The sequence below is a fragment of the Platalea leucorodia genome (genome assembly GCF_965183815.1).
Source record: "Platalea leucorodia genome assembly, chromosome: 4".
NCBI classification, from domain to species: Eukaryota; Metazoa; Chordata; class Aves; order Pelecaniformes; family Threskiornithidae; genus Platalea; species Platalea leucorodia.
In genome coordinates, this window is record NC_138826.1 from 32,542,155 (window position 1) to 32,565,483 (window position 23,329).

The 23,329-nt window shown below is 39.7% G+C and overlaps 1 protein-coding gene across 1 annotated transcript in view; it reads left to right on the plus strand.

Annotated features, from left to right (window-relative positions):
• GRID1 (glutamate ionotropic receptor delta type subunit 1) overlaps window positions 1-21,635 on the plus strand; it is a gene marked incomplete at both ends in the record, with an annotated part of 541,866 nt that extends 520,231 nt beyond the window's left edge. Inside the window, 3 exons of the mRNA XM_082309213.1 lie at window positions 1,311-1,477; window positions 2,839-3,079; window positions 21,207-21,635. Of these exons, the coding sequence (XP_082165339.1) occupies window positions 1,311-1,477; window positions 2,839-3,079; window positions 21,207-21,635 (837 nt within the window). The remainder of the gene's footprint in view (window positions 1-1,310; window positions 1,478-2,838; window positions 3,080-21,206) is intronic.
• Between the last annotated feature and the right edge of the window lie 1,694 nt (window positions 21,636-23,329).

Here is a 23,329-nt window from a genome sequence, read left to right on the forward strand (position 1 = left end):
AGAGGATAACTCAACCATTTGATTTACTGTCATGTTTAAACAACTGTCAGGGACTTCAGAAAGCTATGGTTAATATCAAAGCATGGTGAAATAAAATTAGCTTAATTGCTCAACTGAGGAATCCAGTACAATAAAATAACTAAAGGCTTATAAGCTTACAGGTGAATTCAAAACTGAGCTTACACAAAAATGGAAAATATGCAGAAGGATGAGCTAATTCTGTGTCAGGGCTGCAGCCATTTGCTAGGGGAGATGGTGATTCAGTTCCCGTAATGAAATATATGTGGGACTCCATCTCCCTGCCTTGCTTTGTTCTGACCTAAAGAAAGATCTGAAATCACCTGAAGTTTAAAAAAAAAAAAAAAAAAAAAAAGTCTTGGAAGTCTACATTCGTGACTACTCATCTATTTGCATTAGATATTCCAGCCCATCTGTTCCGTTGTGCTCTGTATGTTCACTAGAGACTTAAAAACATACTACTTAAATACATTAGGAAACCAATGATTACTTTAACCAAACAAAATGATGACTTTTTTCTTTACTGAATCCCGATCCAGTGATGTTTCTTACATCTTACGTTAAGTAAGGTGATTTACATTCATCGCATGCACTGTGTGCAGGCATTGATTTGAATCCCAATTAAGGCAGACATTTAAGGATATCTGTGTGGGTGTGTGCTAAAATAAAACAATATTTGTCCCAAAATTGAGATAAGAGGAGATGTTGGTGATTTTTCTTACGTGTGGAAAAAAAGAGGGAACTCTTTAAGCTCAGAGCATGCCTTTTCTTGCAGGACTAACATAGCTCTTGGAAGAGGCTTTATTTACATGTTTATATGAGGAAAGTTGTAAAGTTACCATTTTGGTGACTGTGATGACTAGGAAGCACCACTTAGTGCTCATACTGTACCCATCTATTTACATGAATGTATGGAACCGATCACACTCCTGCTAATTCATGTCTCCTACAAAACATGCATCAAATCTCATCAGCTAAGGCAATAGCTTTCATTTATAATTAATTACCTGTTATGTAAGCCTTGCTTACACTTACAGTTGGCTATGTTATCCTATGTATTCCTATTAAAAATGGAAGACATCTTAGTGAGGTTTGATGTAGATGAGGTACTGCTGGGAGTGAAGAGTGTTAGAAATGTATTAAGATGTTGGAGGTCTACAGACAAACTGTGACTTAATGAACTACCACCACAAAGTAATGACAAGCTCAGGGTTGGTTTGCTTGCTTTGTTTTTGTCCTACCTAGAAACGTAGTTTAGTTTAGATTTTGTTGTGTTCTTGATGTATTTATAGGCAAAGAAAGGAAACTATGCTTTCCTGTGGGATGTGACAGTGGTGGAATACGCAGCGCTGACGGATGATGAATGCTCTGTGACAGTCATTGGAAACAGCATCAGCAGCAAAGGATACGGGATAGCACTCCAGCATGGAAGCCCCTACAGAGATCTTTTCTCCCAGAGGTAAACTGAAACAAAGCTTATTTTATGAGATTCCTCTCTACAACCAGCAAGGCATCCCGTTTATCGTTCACGTTAATTTTGGCAATTATTGAATAAAGGACAGTGAATAAATGACATCAGAGAGGTTATGTGTTCAGGCTTCAACAAAGCTGCTACTTCTGCTCCATGGGTATCTGCTTAGGGAGGAGGGGACTGGAGGTGGTGTGTGGCCTCACACCTCCAGGCAGCACCGCCTCTGGCAGAAAAAGGACTGATGTCCTCAGAGCTTTGTATGAGCTAAGGGAGAGATTGAAGAGAGATCTTTGATTCATGCTATGTTTTGCAGGCTATGAAGTGATGTGTTGCTCCCTACATTAAGCAAGTAATAGTGCCCTGGTTTGTCCTTTAGGATGGAGAAACAGGTCAAAACCTTGCAGCAGTACAGGAAAACAAGAATTGCTGAGTATTGCATAGGATTGCCAAGACTATGGGACTATAAGACTATGCCATTTAGTGATCTCTGAGCTATCAGCTAGGAATATCTTTTTCATGTGAATGTATACACTTGAAATGAAGACATGCAGTTGTGCAGGCATGTGTGGCCTCAGCAGAAGGTGAGCGGGTGCTCTGCTCCAGGCAGGGAGCTGAAGCAAGATTTCCTCGTCTCACTCCTTCTTTACAAAAAGGGGTAAAACTCCAGCTGCATAGCCAGAGACAAAGCTGCCTCAAGAGAAAAGCTTGTTAGTAAACAGCTAAAACAGTTATCAAACCAAATCCAAAATGAATCATTCATGGAGAGAAGGGACACTTCACAAGAGGCAAAACAATGATTAATTAGTAACTGTTAACACAGTAATTCAGGCATGAAGTAACAGCATTGAAGTAAAATCCTTTGAATAAACTATATTTGCTGAAGTAAATGAGTTGGTCGCTGCTTAAACAGATTTGTATTAAGTGGCACACAAATAGTAGCATGTTTAGTCTCACATGATTTTGAAATTATTGTGGGAGAGCAGCAGTGGAGTGGGTCGAGCATTTCACTTGTGGGAACAGCTGTTGCAGCTGAATGTAGCCAGACCAGCCATGACTAACTGGAATATGGTGATTTCCCTTGGAACTGCTTCTTGCATTGCAGCGGAATTTTTGACAGTCTCTTCTTTTTCTAAAGTTACCCAGTGGAGTTTACCTGCTGCTGTGAGTAGAAAGAAATCCTGGTATAACGGAGTTTCAGCTGAAGAATAGTACATGGTGGTGGTGGTGGTGGTGGGATGGAGTTTTGAATTGTGGGACAGTAGATTTAAGAGTTATGTGACACATGGAAAAGACTAAGAAACTGAAAAAGTATCACTGAAAGTAATACTTGTCTTTTGAAATTTCTGCAGGATCTTAGAGTTGCAAGAAAGCGGAGATTTGGATGTTCTTAAACAGAAATGGTGGCCACGGATGGGACGTTGTGACCTGAATAGCCATACCAATGCACAGACAGATGGGAAAGCACTCAAGCTTCACAGTTTTGCAGGCGTTTTCTGCATTTTAGCAATAGGCCTTCTTCTTGCATGCTTGGTGGCAGCATTGGAGTTGTGGTGGAACAGCAACCGTTGTCATCAAGAAACACCGAAAGAGGTCCATAACTTTTATTCTTATCACAATTAAAAGTAGAAAACACAAAAGAAAGAGAGAGCAAGTGGAAGTTGTGGGATTTTAGGTGCTCTCATACAATAAATTTGATTTATTTTGATTCGCCATACTAAGCTTTGCATATAACTTTTTGGGTGGTTGTTTCTAAACAAATAAAAAAACCAAAATGTGTCTTTTGTGCACATGGAAGGTGCCAAACTGATAGCCCTGGAGACTAAAGTCCTCTATTTATTTATAGAGCAGATACAGCATGGGCAGCAGCAGTGCAAACTTCCCCACATTGCCCCACCAATGTGCCTCAACCCTGACCTGGAGAGACCACCTTTAGGGGTAAGAGAGTAGTTCAGAAACATGCCCTTGGCCTCTCTGCTGTGAGTGACAGGGAGGCCAGTCATGGGCACCCAGTTGTGCCATCTGTGGTAATGTTTTTTCTGATCTGAGACCCCATCCATTGGTTGTGAGAACCGTGTCCATCCTGCGCAGGCTGTGCAGCTGCCAGCAGCTGGTAGCTGTTTTCCTTCATGGCTGACCTGGGCTGAGTTTGAAGAGGTACACAAGCAATTAAAAATAAACCAGCTAGTTATTAACTGAATAAGCCATATTGCCATGACACTGTTTCAATGCTTTCTTTCTTTTGAAATCAGTTTTATTTCTAAAAGTACGGGCCTCTGAGTAAACTGACCTTCATATAACATATTTTACCTAGAAAAATGTATCTGAGAATTTCTTGGTTTTGAAGTTTTCGTGCACAGCAGTGAGTAATAGTTAGCAATGCTATGATAGAATAATCAGTCCATACTCAGATCTGTCTTGCACGAAGCCTGTATTTGTTCACATAGATTAAACGTTTAACAAACTAACCTCTTGTAATTTTGGAGACACTGAGGCATTTGTAGGTGCTTTCATCCTGGAACAGATGTTTGTTACAAGCAAATAATAGCAGCGAGCTGCACTACAGCTGGAAAATAGTACATAGCCCATCAATTCCAATCTATGTTTCTCAGGTTGCCAGGAGTACTACACTAATTGACATACCTATCACCTGTAAGCAATTCTGGCAAACGGGATCTGAAGATATATGTTGCAGTCTGTAATGTTGTGAAATATTTATTACTAAGATTCCATTTTCTGAGTTCCTGCTTCTCCCATTTGAATTCATCCATCAAGAGCATGGTGCTAAACATCTGTACCACATTTGTGGGACAAAGCTGCAAAGTCACCTGCCTGTGGCTCCACAACATACAATAGTGACAGGGAAATTTTGGTAAAAGGAAATGTCTCTGCTTTGCACAATGTAGTACTCCAAAAGCAAGCACAGGGAGAGCACAAGTAGGTACTCTGGCCTATTAAGAATCTTTCATATGAACAGAAGTGCATATTTAATTGCTCTTTGGTTATATACTGCAGCATTTTGCCCTGCTGCCCTTTAGACTTCACTCCTGCTGTAACCCCAAAGGCCCGACCCCACGTTGCACTGCAAAAGCCTAAACCCTATCAGCGGACCATTCGCTGCCCACTGGGAAAGCCTGGCAGGGCAGGGGGCAGGGACATTGTCTGAAGTGTCCTCACGCTGCATGTGCACAAGCATTCGTCTTGCCGTACTCTGCAGTGTGTTCCCCTCTCTATGCTCAGGGACTCGCCTTTGTGCATCTTTGTAGAGTGAGATGAGAATATGCCCCAAAGGCAGAGTTTCATATAGATAAGGTGAAATAATTCACTCTCATTGCAAGGAGTTTTAAATACTCAGTTTCCATCTCTGGAAAAGGATCTGTCTTCCTGACTTTAAATATTTTCTTTTTGCCCATCCTCTTCAATTCTCTTTTTAGATCTGTGAGGAATATTACACTTCCCTGGCTACCCCATCCCGTCTTTTCCCCCCTTCCCATCCCTTTCCTCCTCCTCCTCTTTCCCTCCAGTGCGTTCTTGATTAGGATTGCTCCGTGCATCCTCTTTTGCAGTTTCCATGACAAACAATAGAATACTTTCAAGCTGCCATTTTCTAAAGTATACTGAAGTTACCTATATGGTAAAGCTGCACTTGGGAAGATCACCTGTGTGTGGGGCTGGGTCTGCCCTTACAGTGCAGCCAGTCTGGGTTAACGGAGGCAAATTAAACTCAGGCAGAGCACACACAAACAGGCTCAGAAAAGGCCAGTGATGCGGGTGCTGCGGAGAGAGGGAACGGAGTCAGTGGGATCCTGGGCACAAGTAGGTGTTAAGGTTGAACGAGAAAGTGCATGTTGCAGAGGAGAGGGCACAGGGATGGGGGCTTGCAGGCCGAGCCGGCCAGGAGGAAAGCGTAAGGAGGGCACATGGCATCGGCAGGATGCAACATGGTGAGGGGTCCCCAAAAAGGACAGTTGGGTGCAATGAAACGCAGGTGGCTAGAAGCACCTCTGGATCAGATCAGAGTAGCCAGAGGGAAGGGTGACTGCCGCCCAGCGCCAGGGACAAGCAGGGTCCTCAGGGATCCTCTGCTGGGCCGTGACACAGCCGCGGTGCCGGTGCAAGCTAAACTTGACTTCCCCAGGGCCCCTGCAGACGGGGCCGTGTAACACCGCGCCGCACCCCGCGCCCCAGGGCGCACCCCGCCGCCCAGCCCGGCGGCAGCGGCCCAGGGCAGCGACCCCCCCGCGCCCCCGCTCCCCGGGCCCGGCCGCGGGCGGGCTCGCGGGCCGCGCGCCGCGCGCTGATTGGCCCGGGCGGGCGGGAGCCCTGTGGAGCAGAAGCGGGGACGTGACCGGCCCGCCCGGGGGTAATGGCCGCCCCGCCCGCCGCGTGGCGCGTCAGGGCCGGGGGGGGGGAGCTCCGGTCACAGTGAACACAACATACACTCAGATAAATTATCAAATGAACGTAACAGATATTTCTTGGTAGATTAGTGGGCAGAGATATTTTGTTTATGTACTACTTGTGAGGAGGGATTGGAGCAGGATTGGTGATGGCTACTGTAATTAAGATAAGAAACCCAAGTTTCAGAAGGGATCGTGTAGATTGGTGGAAGATTTTCAACGTATTTAGGAGAACCAAGTTTCAAAACTTCGGAAAGGACAGTATCCAGGGATGAGGGGAGCGTTGAGTCCTGGGGACCCCTCTGCTTGCGTCAGGAACAGTGGCTGAGCATTGCTTAGGAGACCAAGAGCGAAAAGAGGTTTTGAGTTCCAGAAGGAGTGTATTTGGGCTATCTCATTTCTGTCACTCTGTATTATCCAGCATTTCTACAGCAATAGCCATAATAACAAGAGCTATGGCATGCATAGCATATAGAGAACATTAAAATCTGCTTCTTAGTTGCATCTGATACTCCAGCCAAGTCATTAGTTCAGCAACAGCTGCAAACTTAAGTCATGCTGCTGATTTTCTTCTGGTTTTGGGAAGGCTTTGGCAAAACAAGTGTTGTGATATCACCTAAAAATTGTGGGAACTGGATTGTTTCCCAGCCGTCTTCTGTGAAGTGCAGAGCTTGTGGCAGGTTATGGAAGGGGCTGATTTTCTTGCAGCCTAAGATGAGGTGTTGCCTCATGCAGAAGTCACCTCATGAGGTGAAGGACAAGGAGGCAGTGTTTGGCTTCTGTGACCCTTGCCCTGTTAGGAGCTTTGTACATCCATTGTAGAAAATCACAGTGGATTCAGGACTGAATGAGAAGTTGTCATAACTTGCGGAGCCCTTGTGTAACATTCTGTCTTTGGCTTGACCCACTTGGTAGGCTGTATCATGCCAACAATTGACAACTGAAAAAACAGATGTTGGGAAGATGGATGCACGACTGCTCTGTCAGATTTATGACGGGGTTGGCCAGCCATGCAGCTTGCTGGAGAGGGAGAAAGGATTTTTTTAGAGACTATCATTTTGTATGTCACGGGTCTGTGAAGTCTGTGGCTGGAAGAATGTGAACAGCCTTCATTAGTATTGGGGAACTGTTTTCAGCTGACATTCAGGTGTTGATATTTGCCAGTTCGTTGTCTTTTCCTCTTCTACTTTGTATTCCTTTGGCTTTTGTGTAGGTTAGCCTGAGCCAATACATTGGGGTGTTCAAGGACGCAGACGTTTCTGTGGTATAAATAACAACTCTTAATTACAATGAATGTGAAAAATGTAGTGTTAACTACGTAACTGGGAGGAACAGGAAGCCTGTCTTTTGAACCATGACAGCATAACTTGAACTTTGACATGAACCTGATCTACGTTTGTAGAGACTTTATAGGAAGAGTTATGTCAGATGGAGACTACTCCTAATTGGAATGTTTTTTACATTGTTCTCACATGAAGAAAATCTGTCCCACCCAATTAAAAAAATAGTATTGTTTCTACCTATTGAGTCAGTTCATTAAGGTAAACCTGCAGGAAAGATGAACTTCCTTTACTTTCCCAAAAATACAGTTGCCATTGGTTCACAATTCTATCATACAAGGAATAGTGAAATTTCTTGCTCAAAGAGTGAAGGCTGGTTTGATTTTGGTTTTCAGGATGTTGATACAAGATATTTTTATTCTGTTTGAAGCAGATTTGTAAAAATGTTTCTAATGAGTTCTGCTGGAAAAATCTTAATGTTATCCCTTTTAATTCTTCATTTAATCCTTATCAAATCAGATTAACAAAAGAAAGATTAACTCCAACATCAGGAAAAAGTGTATAGCTGCAACACCGTGCCGCATTCTTCTGTGAGGGCTCAAGTTTGTAATCTCTTAAAGTTGGAACGATATCTGGTAATGTTTAAATGCCCTTATTATTTTCTAATTCAGAAAAAATTACATTTGGTCATCTTTTTCAAATCAGATTTTCTAGAATTCATAGTCATCCTCTCCTAATTATTGTTAATACCCATCCATCCTATACCTAGAGTGAAATTTAGCCAGCTCATACATCTATCTTTATGTGTTAAAATCTTGAATTTACACAGCTGCTACTCAGCCTGCAATACTGATACCTAATCTTTTGACTTCAATAAGCTTCGGAAATTTGGAGAGTTGTAAAATAAAAAATTACAATATTTATTCTGGAATCTCTGTTCAGTCACTCTATGTCCCTTTTGAATAACTGAACAATCAGATAAAGTTATTGAAACCTGGTACCACAGAAATGTTGAGTTTTCAGTAATTATTTCTGGATTTCTATATCTTTTGGTATGAGTCCTATGCATTTATTTCATTATATCACTAAGCTATAATATAATTTAGATCATTTAACTGTCAAGGGCTTTGCCGTATCATCAGGTTGCTGGTATCTTTTATTCCATTTGACACACTGAAAGACAGTTTTCAAATCTTCATTGTCATTATGATCAGGTGTAGCTGCTTGCTGCAGTGGACTCCTCAGCATCCTCTGTGCTTTATCAGCTATATTTTATTGTGATATACTGTTCCCCTTGAAGATTATTACTTCTGAGATCTCTTCAGAACTATTAAGAAAGCACTCCTCGTTCATCCGTACTATACTCCAAAACAATGTAAACTTAGAAACAAAGATGAAATACCATATTATTCATGAAAGAAAGTTGAATTCCCATATTTTTCACTGTGCACAAGACGTGTTCACTAAAAACAAATAAACAGACAGCCCCACATCAAAGAAAATTAGTCACTTACACAGGATGATTTTTTTTGCTGGGAACTGATACTTGTTGCATCTTCCATAAAAGGTGATACTGGTTCACTTATTGTTAATATAGCTCTTGAAAGACAATGTTAGAATGAGCTCAAGAAATTCTTGATTTGATTCTTTCTTAGCTCAGATAATATATATTATAAATCAGAAATGTATTTTCTCCAAACAGCTGTGCTACTTCTAGCAATGGGAGTGTTTCAGAAACTGTACCCGGTGTGTTTGTGATTTTGTAGTGCATGAAGATTTTGGGGGTTTACTGGTTAAGGAATAGCATAATTTTCCACCTCCTGAGTTGCTACTAGTCATTACCTCATAACTTGTGTCAAATTTATAATTCATTAACAATCACAGTCTTCACAGCTTAGTTTGCGATTTCTTAACTTTCTCATGCTTCTGCAAAATCATTTTATTCAACAGACTCTTTTCACTTTTCTGTTCTCACTTTTTATTTTTAAATGATTAAAAGGGGGCAGCAATTCAAGTACTGTCCAGAGTGGGAACAGACTTGTGTACTAGTAACAGCACCTTATCATTCCTGTTTCCTGCTACTCCCAGCTTAATAATGTTTTAAATGTTATTGAATCTCAAAAGGTCTAGACTCTGCAGTACTTCCTAGCTCTATACAATAGTGGGAGGTAGCAAAGTTACTGTAAAAGTTATCATGAATATCTTGGCGGTATGCAGGATGAAAGAAGGAACACCTGTATCTCTGGCCAGGGCACCCTTATATGATCTGCCTTAAGTTCCCCTGTTTCCATGTTTGATGATATGCAAATTCCAGCCTACCTCAAAAATCCGTATTTCCAGCTTTAGCAGTCATGGAAGTTACCCACTAGGACTCTTCTCTGGCATTAGAAGACTATGAAACCCAGTGTGCCTTAGAAATGGAAGTATGAGCTGGCAGATATGAGTCCAATGGATCAGAATTTGTCACTGCTAAGAATTGTGGTTTCCACCATATTCATCTCACTTCAGTTCTCCAACTGGATACTATTTCATGGCAATCGAGGCTTCTGTACCTTCAGCATGGTGTCAGCAGTATTGTTTTTGATTATTAAAGAGTCTTATGCTTTCACCATTATTTTCACTTTCCTTGTCTTTTTCTTTGTCACTTCATTTACCTTGTCTTCTTTGTGGTGTTATCTTTTTATCTGACAATTTGATTTCCCCTGGGATGGTTCCTTTTGAGAGTGAAAGGAAACATGAGATCATCAAACTGATATTTTATTTCCCCTTCATTGCATGTCCTCTCTATTTTATCTTGTTTTTATTTTAAATTATTTTTTTCTGTATTTTTATGACATGTCTGAAATCTTTGTACATTTTTTGCTCAGTTGCATATAAATGATCATTTGTTTGTACCACTGTATTGTATTCTACTTTTCTGAGAATAAATAAAGTTTTTTGGGGAAAATAAATAATGCAAACACTGGCAAAATAATGCATTTTGATGCCATCTAGAAATTCAGTGTCAAACTAGCTTTGAATATAATAAGCTGAGAAATTTCATTTAACTAGCATTTTTAAATCAGCAAAGCAGTGTTAGGATCAGTCATTCCAGAATGCAAAGTTTAATGTTGTTTGATGATGAAGTATAAACTGGAAGAATCAGTTAAAGAAAGAAAAAAAGAAGAGGAGGATATAATACATAAATTGCCTTGTACAGAAACTGATAATAGCTGGAAGGGCATCTTAACTAACTCAGTGTTGGCTTTTTACATGAGTGAAGAAAAAAGATTTTCTCGTTAGAGGTCCCTAGCAGTGAAGCAGATATTCTGTAATATCTGGTCACAGACAGTGTGCTCATCGAGAATCCAATGAAATCAGTCAACTCTTTGCTATTGATCACCATAGATTTAGGTCAAGGCTGTAATGGATTTAAAAGTGACATGTCATCCCATGATTAATGACACTGGGCCCAGGCTTCTGCTACCCAAAGCAGTGTTGAAGCATTCAAGTTTGGTTCCAGCATATTTCCCTAGCTGCAAGGAAGGGATTTTTGTGTTTGGTTTAATTTTTCTCTCAGTCATGTAAGAAAACCCTGCTAATGGGATTCTTAGGGATATAACCTGGACTTACTCTGCATGAGCATTGTGGGGGGGGAGATAATTGAACAGAAATAAGCTTAAAAAATGAATGTTGCCGTGCAGGGAAGTCAGAAAGAAGCAACCTGATTAAAGTTCCAGTTTGGTGATGAATTTAAGTACTTGGCTTAAGTTGCATTACATCACCTATCCCAGAGAACTTCTGTGGCTACTCATGTGCTTGGCATGAGCTTATGTATTTTACTGAATTGGAGTCTTAATGTGTCAGATTCTTTTAGATCCTTCACACAATGTTTATGGAGCTAACGTTTGTATATTTTATCTCAGCCTACACTGGTATTTTAAAGTTGACTTTTTGAGGGGGTGTTGAATGTTCAGTAATAACAAAATCGGTAAAAGTTTAAAATAAAAATCATAAAATGTGACTGTTTTCTCAATACTTTTTTTACATTTTTGTGGTTTATGAAGTGCCTTAGGCCTTAATCCAACTGAGCATTTAAACATGTATGTAAAATTAAATAAGAGTTTGATCCTGATTTCACCCTGATCACCAAAACATTTCCGTTCGTTTTAGTGGTGTAGGATCAAACTGAGTTGCTTTGAAACCAACATGTATAGAGCATAAACTGGAAGTTACATGTGCATTGAAGTGATTTGCCGAAGGTTGAACTTACCGTACAATACTATTAACAAGCAATTTATAAATCTATTTATCCATTGAATTTAATTCATTTTATAATACCTGAAATAACCTGTGCTCAACATTAGCAAAATATTAAAGATCAAATGTACTAATACTATGGAAAAAATATATTTTATTTTGCTTTTTAAACTTGATGGTTTGGTTATGATTTTCCGTAAGTTCAGAACCACTTTTATAAGCACATATATAGAAAAGACCTACTCGGACTTATTCAACGTAACAGGTACTATTTCTACAGAAGTACTCAGCATCCAAGAGTTCTCTTTTAGGAAACTGGTGGCCAGATTTTTATTATGCTGAGCTATTTTAATGATTTGGCTGTCTGTGTCTTTTCTCATGTCAAAATAGGAGCTTGGGCAGTTTCCAAAATACAGCCCTGAACAGGGGTACAGAAACCTTTTCAAAATTCAGTTTTTAATTAAAACATTTGTGGCTAATAGTCAGGAGTAAGAGTTTCCTAAGGTTTTCACATAGCTGGAGTGGAGAGGAGAGGCTTTGCAAGGCAACTATTGCTGGGCATCAAACAGGTTGTAGAAGCAACTCCTTGTGTCTCCTGTGCCAACTCTCTTTTGTACTCCTGGCGTAACAGGAAAAATGGGAACTCTTGAGATTTGGATTTGACTAGGCTAGAATGGTGAAGAAGGATGATGATAGAGCAATCTGTTATGCCTGATGCTCCAGTAGAGTAAATCAGACTGGTAAAGGGCAGTATTGCTTTGCTTTGGGCTCAGTAGAGTGAAAAATTACATCTCTTATGGACTAGATAATAATTTAGGATTTAAAAGCTGTGTAAAGCAATGTAAAGAATCCATTAATTTTTAGTGAGTTTTGGAACAGAAGCTTTGTGAATTTAATCTTTACTTTGTAAAAGAGTAATCTGTCACCTCACAGGGTCATTTTAGATGTAGTTGAATTCTGAAAACACCACCCTCTTCAGGGCCATCCTCTTTGTTTGCAGTGGCTAGAATTTGCTATTTCAAACCAGAAGTATAAGAAGTAATAAGTATATGTTTGCTAAAAAGATTGAAATATTAATCACATTATTAGCCTCACTATCTTGATCCTTTTTTTTTCTCCCCACATCTTCCTTTCCCTTTCTATCTGGAGATGGCCAATGATGTGAGGTTGGGCCTCAGAAGCATGGTGAGAATTTATAATAAACATACAGATAATTGGTTTGTTGTTGAAAATGCCTGCACAGATGAATCCTTGCTAGTTTTCTCCTCATCTTTACCTCTCCCTGGAACTCCCCTTGAACCTAACCTTCGTCTTGTTGGAAATGCCTGTAACTACAGTATATGCAGTGTGTGCACAGTAAAGGTTTCTCCATGTGCAAGTTCTCCTTTCTCCTGAAAGCGTTCCTTTGCAGAGACATTGGCATGCTCATCAACCAGCACTCATTCAGTACTGCATTTTGCTGCTTGTGTTGAAAAATGTTTCTTTGCATTCTCTTACTATCCTGTTTATTTTTAACCTCATGAAAACTGTGGAAACACCTGTCTAATATGAACCAGTCATTCATTTTCTTTGTAGTTGAGTTACCAGCTTCTAATGCCTGTGAACCAAGGTTGGTAAGGATTTAAAGATTCAGTACCTCAGCATGAGGCTGAACGTCCCCTTTCTTATTGAGTAACAAATGAGGATGCTATCACAGCCTCTTAACCTTGTGGGTTAGAGTCTGCTGTTGGTTGTGAGGACTAGCCAGTGTTTCTCTGTGATTGCACTTAGTTCATGGATTGTGATGAATGTGGGAGCAGACCACTGCAAGAGACTGTGGGGCTACCTGCTGCCACCTAATGTGTAATGTTTGTCCCATTGGTACAGTCTCCTGCATATTTATTCATACACTACCATAGCATCCAGATGCTGTTGAAGAGAAAAAATAAAACAAAGATGGATGTTTAGCTGGTTTAAATTGGTGTGCATCATCAGCTTCAGTGGCCTGGTGGGGAGCTTATTGTCCAGTGCATTTCTGGACAAGGCTCACAGGCATGGACTATGGGACAGTCACAGCCATCTTCAGAACTAGATCCCTGGCTAGGTGTGATTTCAGGTTCGATAAATCCAACCTGGGTAAGGGGGTCTACATGAGAGTGGGAAGAATAGGGGCTGCTTCGTGAAGCTCCTTGCTACTTGTAGCAACTCCATAGCAAGTCACTGTTACTTGATTGGTCTCTAGGTTTTTGGTAATAGTTTCTTTCACAATTATAGGTATTTTCTGGCTGTGGGTAGGTGGGAATAAACTTTGGCAATGTATTTGAAACAATTTTCTATCACATTAACATAATCTTTGCAGTATTCTGTTATTTCTCACTTTTTTCAGGTTTACTTAGAAGGGAAAAGAATATTACTCTCCTCATAAAGGAATTTCTGCTCTCTGGTGAAGGAGAGCACCTCCTAGTGAATAAGGTGGCCTCTTGTACATAATTTTTTATGAAGTTTTGTTTCTTTGAAGATGATTACACATTGAATGAAATTAATATATTGCAAAGCTCTTTCATTTCTTTTATCCTTTCAATTAGATAACAGTCTACTGGACCTCAACTGGTGTCAGTCTCAATGCATTCTTCTAATAGCTGTTATATGGATGATAGCTTAGTTAATTGCTAATTTAAAATACATGGTATAGTTTCTACTTATAAGAGGAGAAGGTTGATTGCAGAGTTGGGCCTATTTATAAAAGTAGTTTTTCAAGTAGACTCTTGAGGTGCATCTGTACTTATTTCTAATAAGATACTGTTACGGTCAAACTGGCATCTAGCAGAGTACACTCAGAAACCACTCAGCAAATTTTATGTAACATTAAGTGCTATTTGACTAGGTCAGTTGCCTGTGTTAAATTAATGACAGCAAACATACATCATTGCTGCATCTGTTTACACGTCTGTCTGCATTTCACTGCATTGTCGACTGCGAAATCTCTAGAATAATGAGTGTGCCAAACTGAGTCGTATTAAAAAGGGGTTAGTTGTATTAATATAACACCATACTGTGTTGTCATTGTTTTGCAGTACATCTATTACATATATCAGCACTGCTTTTTCTTCTTGAGCAAGCCAATTATGTCTAGTTTTGCCACTCTGTCAGAGCCTCCTGGAATAAATTAAAATTACAGCTTTACGTATGCAGTAGCTGCAGCTGAAAGTAATGATTATGACCCTGGGTGAATACAGAATTTCAAAATACTGTTAAACAAATGTACATATGCAGAGCTGCTGCTTCTTCATTTCTTCTTAACAAGCTAAATATTTTGAGCCCATGATGTCTGAAACTCCACGGACAGAAGCTGGTAGCTGGGTGGAGCTGTGGGTTTTGACGCTGAGCTGAGAAGAGAATAGCCTGTGGATACCTGAGTATGGGAACCTCGCTGTTTCAGTTTCATTTCTCTGCTTTGTTGTTCCGTTATGCAGTATGCCTGTCTGTGCATGGAAGTGCCTCAGAGACTTCCTTTCTGCCTAGCTGGGACATGCATGCCTTCCATCATCTGTGTCTCATGACTGCTGATACTTGTATTTTTTAATGTATGTTATGGGTTAAGAGGTGTTTATATGGATGGTAGAGGGACTGGCATGTGACCTGGTCAAGATCAGAAAAGGAAATATCTGTCTGAGGCTGGGGCTTGACTCAAATTTTGAACCTCAGTCCTAATCACAAAATTGCCTTATTTTTTTAAATAGTTCTTTCATAGAATGAAAATGTAATACTGACATTTACGTCTTGGTTTCATTCTGTCACCAAAAGATAATCCTTCATATTGTCACCCAAGACAGAAACAAACAAAAAAGCAAAACAGAAATGTGCGATGATTAATGATTAAGACTATATTACTTTAAAAGATCTCAAGCATTATTTTCTGCATATCTCCTGAGGCTTATTAAGAACTGCATTAACAGGCTTTTAATACTTGGCACAGTTATCAGCATCTGACCGGGAGGTATCAACACATTTATGATAGTCCCTCGGTATATGTGCCTGTCTGCCCATATTGGCTATGTTTCTGAATTTTTAGTGCTTGATATTTAGGGTCAGGATCATCAGTCTTTTTCTTTTGCTCTAGTCTAGTATGGTTTTATTTGCATGTGTGGGATGCAGATGCGACTTATCACAGTTTTGGCATAGTTTTAGCATCAAATTTCTGCAAATATTTGGCCTTCCTTTTTGGGCATTTGTCTCCCTTTTTGGCCTTACTGAAACTGCTTCATCAGCTTGCAACGTTTTTATCTCTTCAAGTGGCTTCTCTTGAACTTTGTGATAAGATCAGAGAAATCATGAGTAAGAACAAGAGGCCACATTAGTGTCTTCAATAAAAATAGTTTTCTCAAAAATCTTCCCTTTGGAAAATCCCAACCATTTCAAGCCTGACAGCTGAACAGTATTACCTTTGAATTAGTTGTGTTTAGAGTGATGTAGGCAATTTCTTGAAAACATCAGCCAGTAGCTCCTTTCCAACACTCAGTGAGATATTTCTGAAATTTGATAATGCTAACTCACTCCAAACCTCCCAAGTAGTTTCATATTCTTTCAGTCTGACTGCGCACATGCTTTTATTAGAGCCCACTGTCAAAAGTCACAGAAAATGAGCTGGAAAAAAATATTGGTTACTCTGTAAATCATGCTGTCTGTATTTGTCTTGTCATAATTTCTCTCCGCATGATAAGGACAAACTTAGTTAGTCTTGAAAGGGAGTCGTAGTTTCTTGCAGGTGCAGTAGTGCAGGGTTAGTCATTCCCAGATAATTCTGGTGAGCATCCTTCAAATCCACGCCAACGGTTGCCACGGTGTGCTCCTGCAGTCAGTCATAGGCCATTGAACCTGTCACTCATGATCAAGTGCTTGGGACGTATCAGAAACATGCCCTTCATTCACCCTTACAGAACTCAAACTCATTGGGGAAGAATGACATTTAAATTGGTATTTATGAATAAGCTAATTTCCTGACCAGAAGCAATGTTTGGTTTAGCTGTTTTCCTTAAGCTTGAGGAGGATAAGCCTGTGTTTATAATTCATTTTGCTTACACGTGATATTTTTTCTTCCCTTCACTGATTAATTTCTTCAACTGATCTATTTGGAGTACAACATTAATATTGAATTAATATTGAAAAGGAAAAATATTTGATCTCCTTTTGGCAACACAAGTGTATACATTTATCCAAAGTAGCTATATATGAAAAGTGAAGTTGAATTGGCATGAAACATCTGAGATGTGACATATTTATAATATTAACTTTTTCATATTAAGTACAAAAAAGAAAGAGAAGAAACCTTTGGTAACGTGTCTGTCACAGACAATGAAGTATTAAGTTTGGAGCTCATTCATTCAGCTCTTGAAGAGACCTAACAGGATCTAACTCGAGCTGAAGCCAGAAACCTTTGTGAAGAGAAGCAGTAGGGCTTCCCCCGCAGGGCTGCCCTTTGGGTAAGGGAAGTCTCTGTGCTAAAAAACCGTCACGCTGGCCTCCACTATGGCTCCTATTTTTTTCCATCCAGCTGCCAGGTCAGGTGCCTCTGCCATTCCCTCGCTCCAAGCCTCAATTTATTAATTTATAGTAATTCATTAATTCATTAATTTTGTCATAGAGAAATACAAATATAGAGAACAGTTGCATCATCAGAAAGCTTGGAAATCTTTTGCAATACTACATTACCAATTCACAATTAAGGTGACAAAGCCTCAGGAAAGGGAAAAAAGTGCAACCTAACTAGGTGCTTAAAAATTATAACAAAAGGCTCATATTTAATGGGAATTATAGAACTAAAAATTAAGGAGAACACTGAGCTGACAAGGGAGCAAAACATCATAACTTTTAAGATGTGTTTTTCTGGCTTTATTACCATTTAACCTTTTTTCCATTTACCTTGTTAATTTCAGTAACATATGCTTTGTTACTGAATTTTCCAGGAGAACAATAAAGGAAAAGAAAGACGAGGTTTACAGAATTTACAAATTCTGAAAGCTTGGCTTGTCAAATAAAGCTATCCCAAAACCTTCAGTTCTGGAAATCTTGGGATTCAAGGCAGTCTTCTAGTATGTAACGACAAACTAGTCTTTTCAAGGGTTTCTAATTTTTGTCTTAGGTTTTTTTTTAAAGCATTTGAAAAATCATTCATTCAGCACTAAGATAGTTTCATACAAAGCTTGACATTTAGTTTTTTAGCTGCTCTTCATCTAATAAGACAAAGAAAAAGGGAAGAACCTTTACAAATATGTTTTTATTATTCCTTAGAGACAGAGTTGTTTTCCTTAACCTTTACAAACATTTTATTTTAACAACAAAAAGAAGGAATAACGTGAAATTCTAGGCTCTTGGAAGCCTTTAAAAAGTTTTCTCTGATCTTAATAAGGCCAGAGAGTTGTCCTTAATGCTGAAAAGTTAGAAGTAGGCAAATGAAATCCCCACCCCTACCTCTTAAAAAAATCCCAAGCATTTACTTCTCTACGTAGTTCATAAAGTATTCTGTAGTAGATAAAAGGTAATGTCTCTGTGCAGGAATTATATTTTTCTTGATAATGAAAACTTCAGCAGAGTGAAACATAAGTTTATATTGTGAAACATAAGCAACAGTAAATCCACCATTTTTTGAGGAGTGCTGTCCCAGGGCTGGACTATGCGTAGTAAAAGAAAAGAGGGCATTCCTGTTAGGCCAGCAGAGGGAAACATTCCAAACGATGTGGCCCTTAATAACCCCTCTGGTCTGGACCAAGAGATGTCTTTTAAGAGCATCCCATCTGTGGCTCTTCATGTTTCCAGAGCTAAGCTAAATATATAATGAAGATTAATTCATCCTTTGAATTTTATGACCTTTTGTGCACAGATGCTCCAAATGAAGAGCACACTTCATTCACAAATGTATTTTTCCTCTGCAAACAGTTAATGACTTCATGTTGCAAATATTGAAACTCTACCTTTCCCTCTGGCTTGGCTTGTTATCCCAGTCACATTATATTTGTTCCTGCAGCAAAGCAGGATGGAATGCACTGAGGATGTGCTTGCAATCAAGAAATACAAATAAAATGTTGATGTATATTTTCACTTGAAATCATCTGAAGAAAGCAGTAGTATTTGGCAAAAGCTCAGAAAAATGCAAATGAGTCCTGAACATTTCTCCAAAGTCTTATTTAGGAAAATTTGTTCTAGTATTTGCTCAGTTCTAACCGGAGTGCTCTACTTTTTTCTTATTTTGTAGTAGGGGCTTAGCAAGAATATGAGTCCCAGATAACGACAATGCCAACCTAGGAGTCTAAATCAAAGCTAACAGCATTTTTGAGAAAAGAAATAGTATAGGGTCCCTAAAGAAGCGTTATATAACGGGCTTCTGGGAGGTGGCTTCCTTAGACATGGATATCGTCATATGTGGTTGTAGCTGAAGTTTGCGGATAAGCAGAACTTGGCAGCAAGCTTTTGTTGGCAGACGGCTGAGGAAAACACAGCAGTATGCAGCCAGGCGGCTGTGCAAAAGGAAGCTGCCCATGGAGGTCAAGCTCTTACTCCCAACAGAGGATAATTATGAACATGTCTCACACTTGCCCCCAGGCCACAATTTTACTTCAAGAAATAGAAATAAACAAAATTATTAATTAATTCCATGTAATCTTCTGGCCATTATACCACAAATCCTTAATTTACCTTGCTACAGAGTTTATGAAAGAGCCTCTGTGTTATCATCAGCTTGATGTATTGTCTAAATTACTGAATGAAGAGCGTGACAGGTCAGGTACAGCTGTTGGCGAGAAGGACTTAAAGTAGCTGCAGTGGTTATCTGATCAAGTATTGTGTGGTCCCTGTCTGCCACAAAAGTTTATTTTGTATTTATTGTCCATTGATTTTCTGTAACTCAAAATTATCTGATTAGAGGATTTGGCTGAAAAAGCATTATTTTTAAAAAATAGTTTGTTTCTCTGGTGAGAAAGATGATATCCCTACGGTTCTTGGGAGCTTCATTGAGAGTTTGGTGGATTTGTGATGTAAATGAAATAGGAATTCATTTTCCACTGATTAGCAAAGGAGGTGCACCGTGCAGCTCAGCCCTGTAATTGTTGAACAATTGTACTCCAGCTGAAATCAATAGGGATTTAGCCTAAGCTAAAGACACAGGTTTGGGTTCATTATCATGTAACACTAATTCATTTCAAAATCCTTGCAGAGATCAGCAAATCCAATGGTTCTTGAGTAATAGAGAAGTGGTGTTAAATCACAAGGTTAGAATCAAATCTGTCGTTGACATTGACTGGAATCAAGGGCTGTGGAGTTAACTTGATTGTCAATTTACAGGTGAAAGCAAAGTTGCATAGCAGTGGATACTACTGGAATAATATTGTAATTCTCTGTGCTCCACCTAAACACCAGTGGCAAAAGATCATGAGGAGTGGGTGGCAGTGGCACCTTATACTTCTCTGTTCCCAGAGCCGTTTTTTTTTGCATGAATCAGAGCAACTGTAGGACTGCTGTTGTTTGGTTTAACCAACATCTAAGCACACGTTGGTCTGTGGGCAGTGGGGGATTACTGGAACACAAAAGTTGCAGGTAGTCCTAGTTTCCTAGGCTGGGATTCTGCTGGCTGCCCAGTGTAATTACAGGTTTCTGTCAGACCAGGGATTTTCTTTAGTTCTAGGATTGCTGGGCTTTTATAGATGCTTTGCTGCTAGTCTGCTGTACACTTGCACCAAATAACTACAACTGCAGATCATAGCTGCTTTATGAAATATAGAGAAATGATATAATATAATACCTTTTTATTGGCAATACAATGCTAGCTATTAAAATTCAGTCATACAGCATCCCAGGTGGTTGACTTTACCCTGCCAGTTTTGTTGCTTTCCAATTTGAGCACCCTGAATGGTGTGCTGAGGTGATAAACAGCCCATTGTAGGTCTTTGCTGCTTCAGTTTTTAAAGACAATTTCTTTGGCTGTATTTCCTCATGGAAGCTAAAATATGTTGAACAAGTAGTACTGAAAGTCCCTTGAGGAAACCACCCTGAGACCCTTAGCCAATGCAGTCTCAGAAGATGGTGATGCATTTTCTGAAGACCAGTGTTGCTTTCCCAAGCTTTGACCACGGACATAAACTTTTACCAGATGATGTGTCAAGATGACAAACAGTTTGTATTTGGTCACACAACTGTTCAAAACACAAATGAGTGGTCCCCTCCCAGGCCGCACAGAGCAGGTCTCTCTGAGTGCTATTCTAGTAGGTCAATAGTCTGTGCCACATAGGCAACCCAGGGCTTCCTACTGGGAAGGGAGGACTTCTTCACCACCGCAGTCCCTGGCCGGTAGATTTTTGCACGTGAAGCAAGTACCCTGAAGTAGCTAGGCTGTGCGCAGTGTTTTGCTGACACGTTCCTTAGAAAATTCACTGCAGCTAGATGAGAAAATGGCGAATTTGGAGTCCCAACTTGCTTGTTTGCCTGCCATATGCTTTTTTTCTGGGCTTGTGCAAGTTGAGCTAAGGGCTTGCGGGATCTGCTGGTCCCTGGTGCCAGCTCTTGTTAGCTGAACCAGAGCCATCAGTTTACCTCCAAGGAGGATGATATTGACATCAGAGGCTTTTGCAGGCTGAGATTGAGCTGGTGTTTCCTTCAGCATGTCTTTCTCAGCTGGAGATATTGGGCAGACCTCGAGGTTTTGCGTAGGCACAGATGAAATTGAAGCGATGTAATGAGTGAACAGCAACTCCTGGCACACAGAGGAAGTGGAGGGGGGCCAGATGGGATTGGAGATTGTGTTTGGACTGATTGTTCTGGTTTCTTCCTCACTAGGACAAAGAAGTAAACCTGGAGCAGGTCCATAGACGCATGAACAGTTTAATTGACGAAGACATAGCCCACAAGCAAATCTCTCCAGCGTCCATTGAAATCTCAGCCTTGGAGATTGGTGGCATGCAGCCTACTCAGACCCTGGAGCCGGTACGCGAATACCAGAACACGCAACTTTCTGTCACCACCTTTTTACCAGAACAGACAACTCATGGTGCCAGCAGAACACTCACAGCTGCCTCCAGCAGCAACCTGCCGCTGCCCCTGAGCAGCTCGGCCACCATGCCCTCCATACAGTGTAAACACAGGTCGCCAAATGGAGGACTATTTCGTCAGAGTCCCGTGAAAACCCCGATCCCAATGTCATTTCAGTCTGTGCCGGGGGGAGTCATTCCAGAAGCAATGGAGCCCTCACATGGAACATCCATATGATGAAAACAAACAGTAAAACAACCAGCAGAGCTTTTTAATACAAAATTTAAAAGAAACAAAAAAAAGAAAAAAACAAACTCTTACATTTTTCTTGTATATACCTGTAAATAATGAAAGAATGAAGTGGGGTAAAAGTGTATTTTGAATATTCCCAATTTTCAAAGTCAGTAAAAAACAAAACAAAAAAACAAAACAAAAATGTATGAATGACTTTGTAAATTTTGTTCTATATGAATAAAAAGGCAAACTACTTGTGATCGTTCTCAAGTGCCAAAGAAGACCAGTTACTGGGACTGAGGGCCGTACTTCTTTTTTCCATGGATTTCAACACTTATTCCCTTACTGTTTGGTTTTTGGTTTGGTTTTTTTTTTAAGAGCAAAAAATTATCTGTTTCTTGCTAGAAAAGTTCACCATGCTCAGATCTCTCCTTTCCCCAGAACCCTATTTTATAGTCAAGATGGCAATTCACTCGGAGAATCTAACAGCTGGTATTAGCATAGCAGTAACAAATGTTTTAAATGTGAATTATAACTAAAATCCAACAAACAATAAACAGAAGAGAAATTTTTCCTTCTAACAAAGATTTAAACTTCCACACAGTTTCTAAGTTTAAGCACAGGATTATTGAATTGTGTTTTTACATGTCTGCTGCGCTGTGTGGCTCTTTTTGTTTAACCTTCTGTGTTTTGTTATATATATAATATATATTATATATATATTGTATATATGACATATATATTATATATATAAATGCTTTGATACACAACAGGTTTTAGATTAAGGGGAAAGCTTTTAAGACAAACTGATCAGCTCTTTTTTCTGTCTTGTGTACATGACTGAAAATGGGGAGGAACCAATGGCTGAAAGGAGTGAGACAAGGAAGAGCTTGAACGGGCAGGAGATAACGGCATTACAGTGACTGTGCCCTCTGGTGCCGTCTCTTTCTTTAAGATTTCAAGGAATTTGCTGCATAATGGATGTAATGCTCTCTGTTGAAGTCATATCCCTGAATGACAAGGCTAAGCTCATGACTATAAGCACAGCTCTGCTTTTTTTCCATTGATTTTGTAAAGAGAAACATTTTAACGGCCATGTCTATAATCTTGGTAGAAATGGCTGTAAAATGCGTTTTTTTTTTATCTGTGAAACACAGAGGACAAAGAGCAACACATATAGTGAATTTAATGTCTCGTTCTGCAAATATTACCAGTGCAATTTCATATGACAAAAGAATCAAAACAAAACCAAACCACATTGTTTCCTTCCCAAATAGTGGTTCGAATGCTCAAGATAACTGATCCCTGCCCCCCCCACCCGCCCACTGTTGCTAATGGACCATCACTGTCTTTCAGAATTGGGATAATTTGGTGTCTTCTCAAATGTATCCCTATAGCTAGGTTGTAATTTCCCTTTGTAGCTGGATTTCTTCACTTTATTAGCACACTGCTATTTAGAAAAGGCTGTAGGTCTCGGTGCAGCAAAATCACTGCCTGCATTAGGATGAAAAATTATGTTTGAACAGAGGTAAAAATGCATTCACATTCCAAGAAAGTCAGCAGGCTATCTGGGTCAGGTTTTTGGATAAACAAATATTCCATTGACTGTTCCTGATTTGATTTGCATAATTATGCAACAGATGTATTTATGGGATGATAAAAGTCCCCAAATTTTTACATTTCTAGTTTAAGCGGTA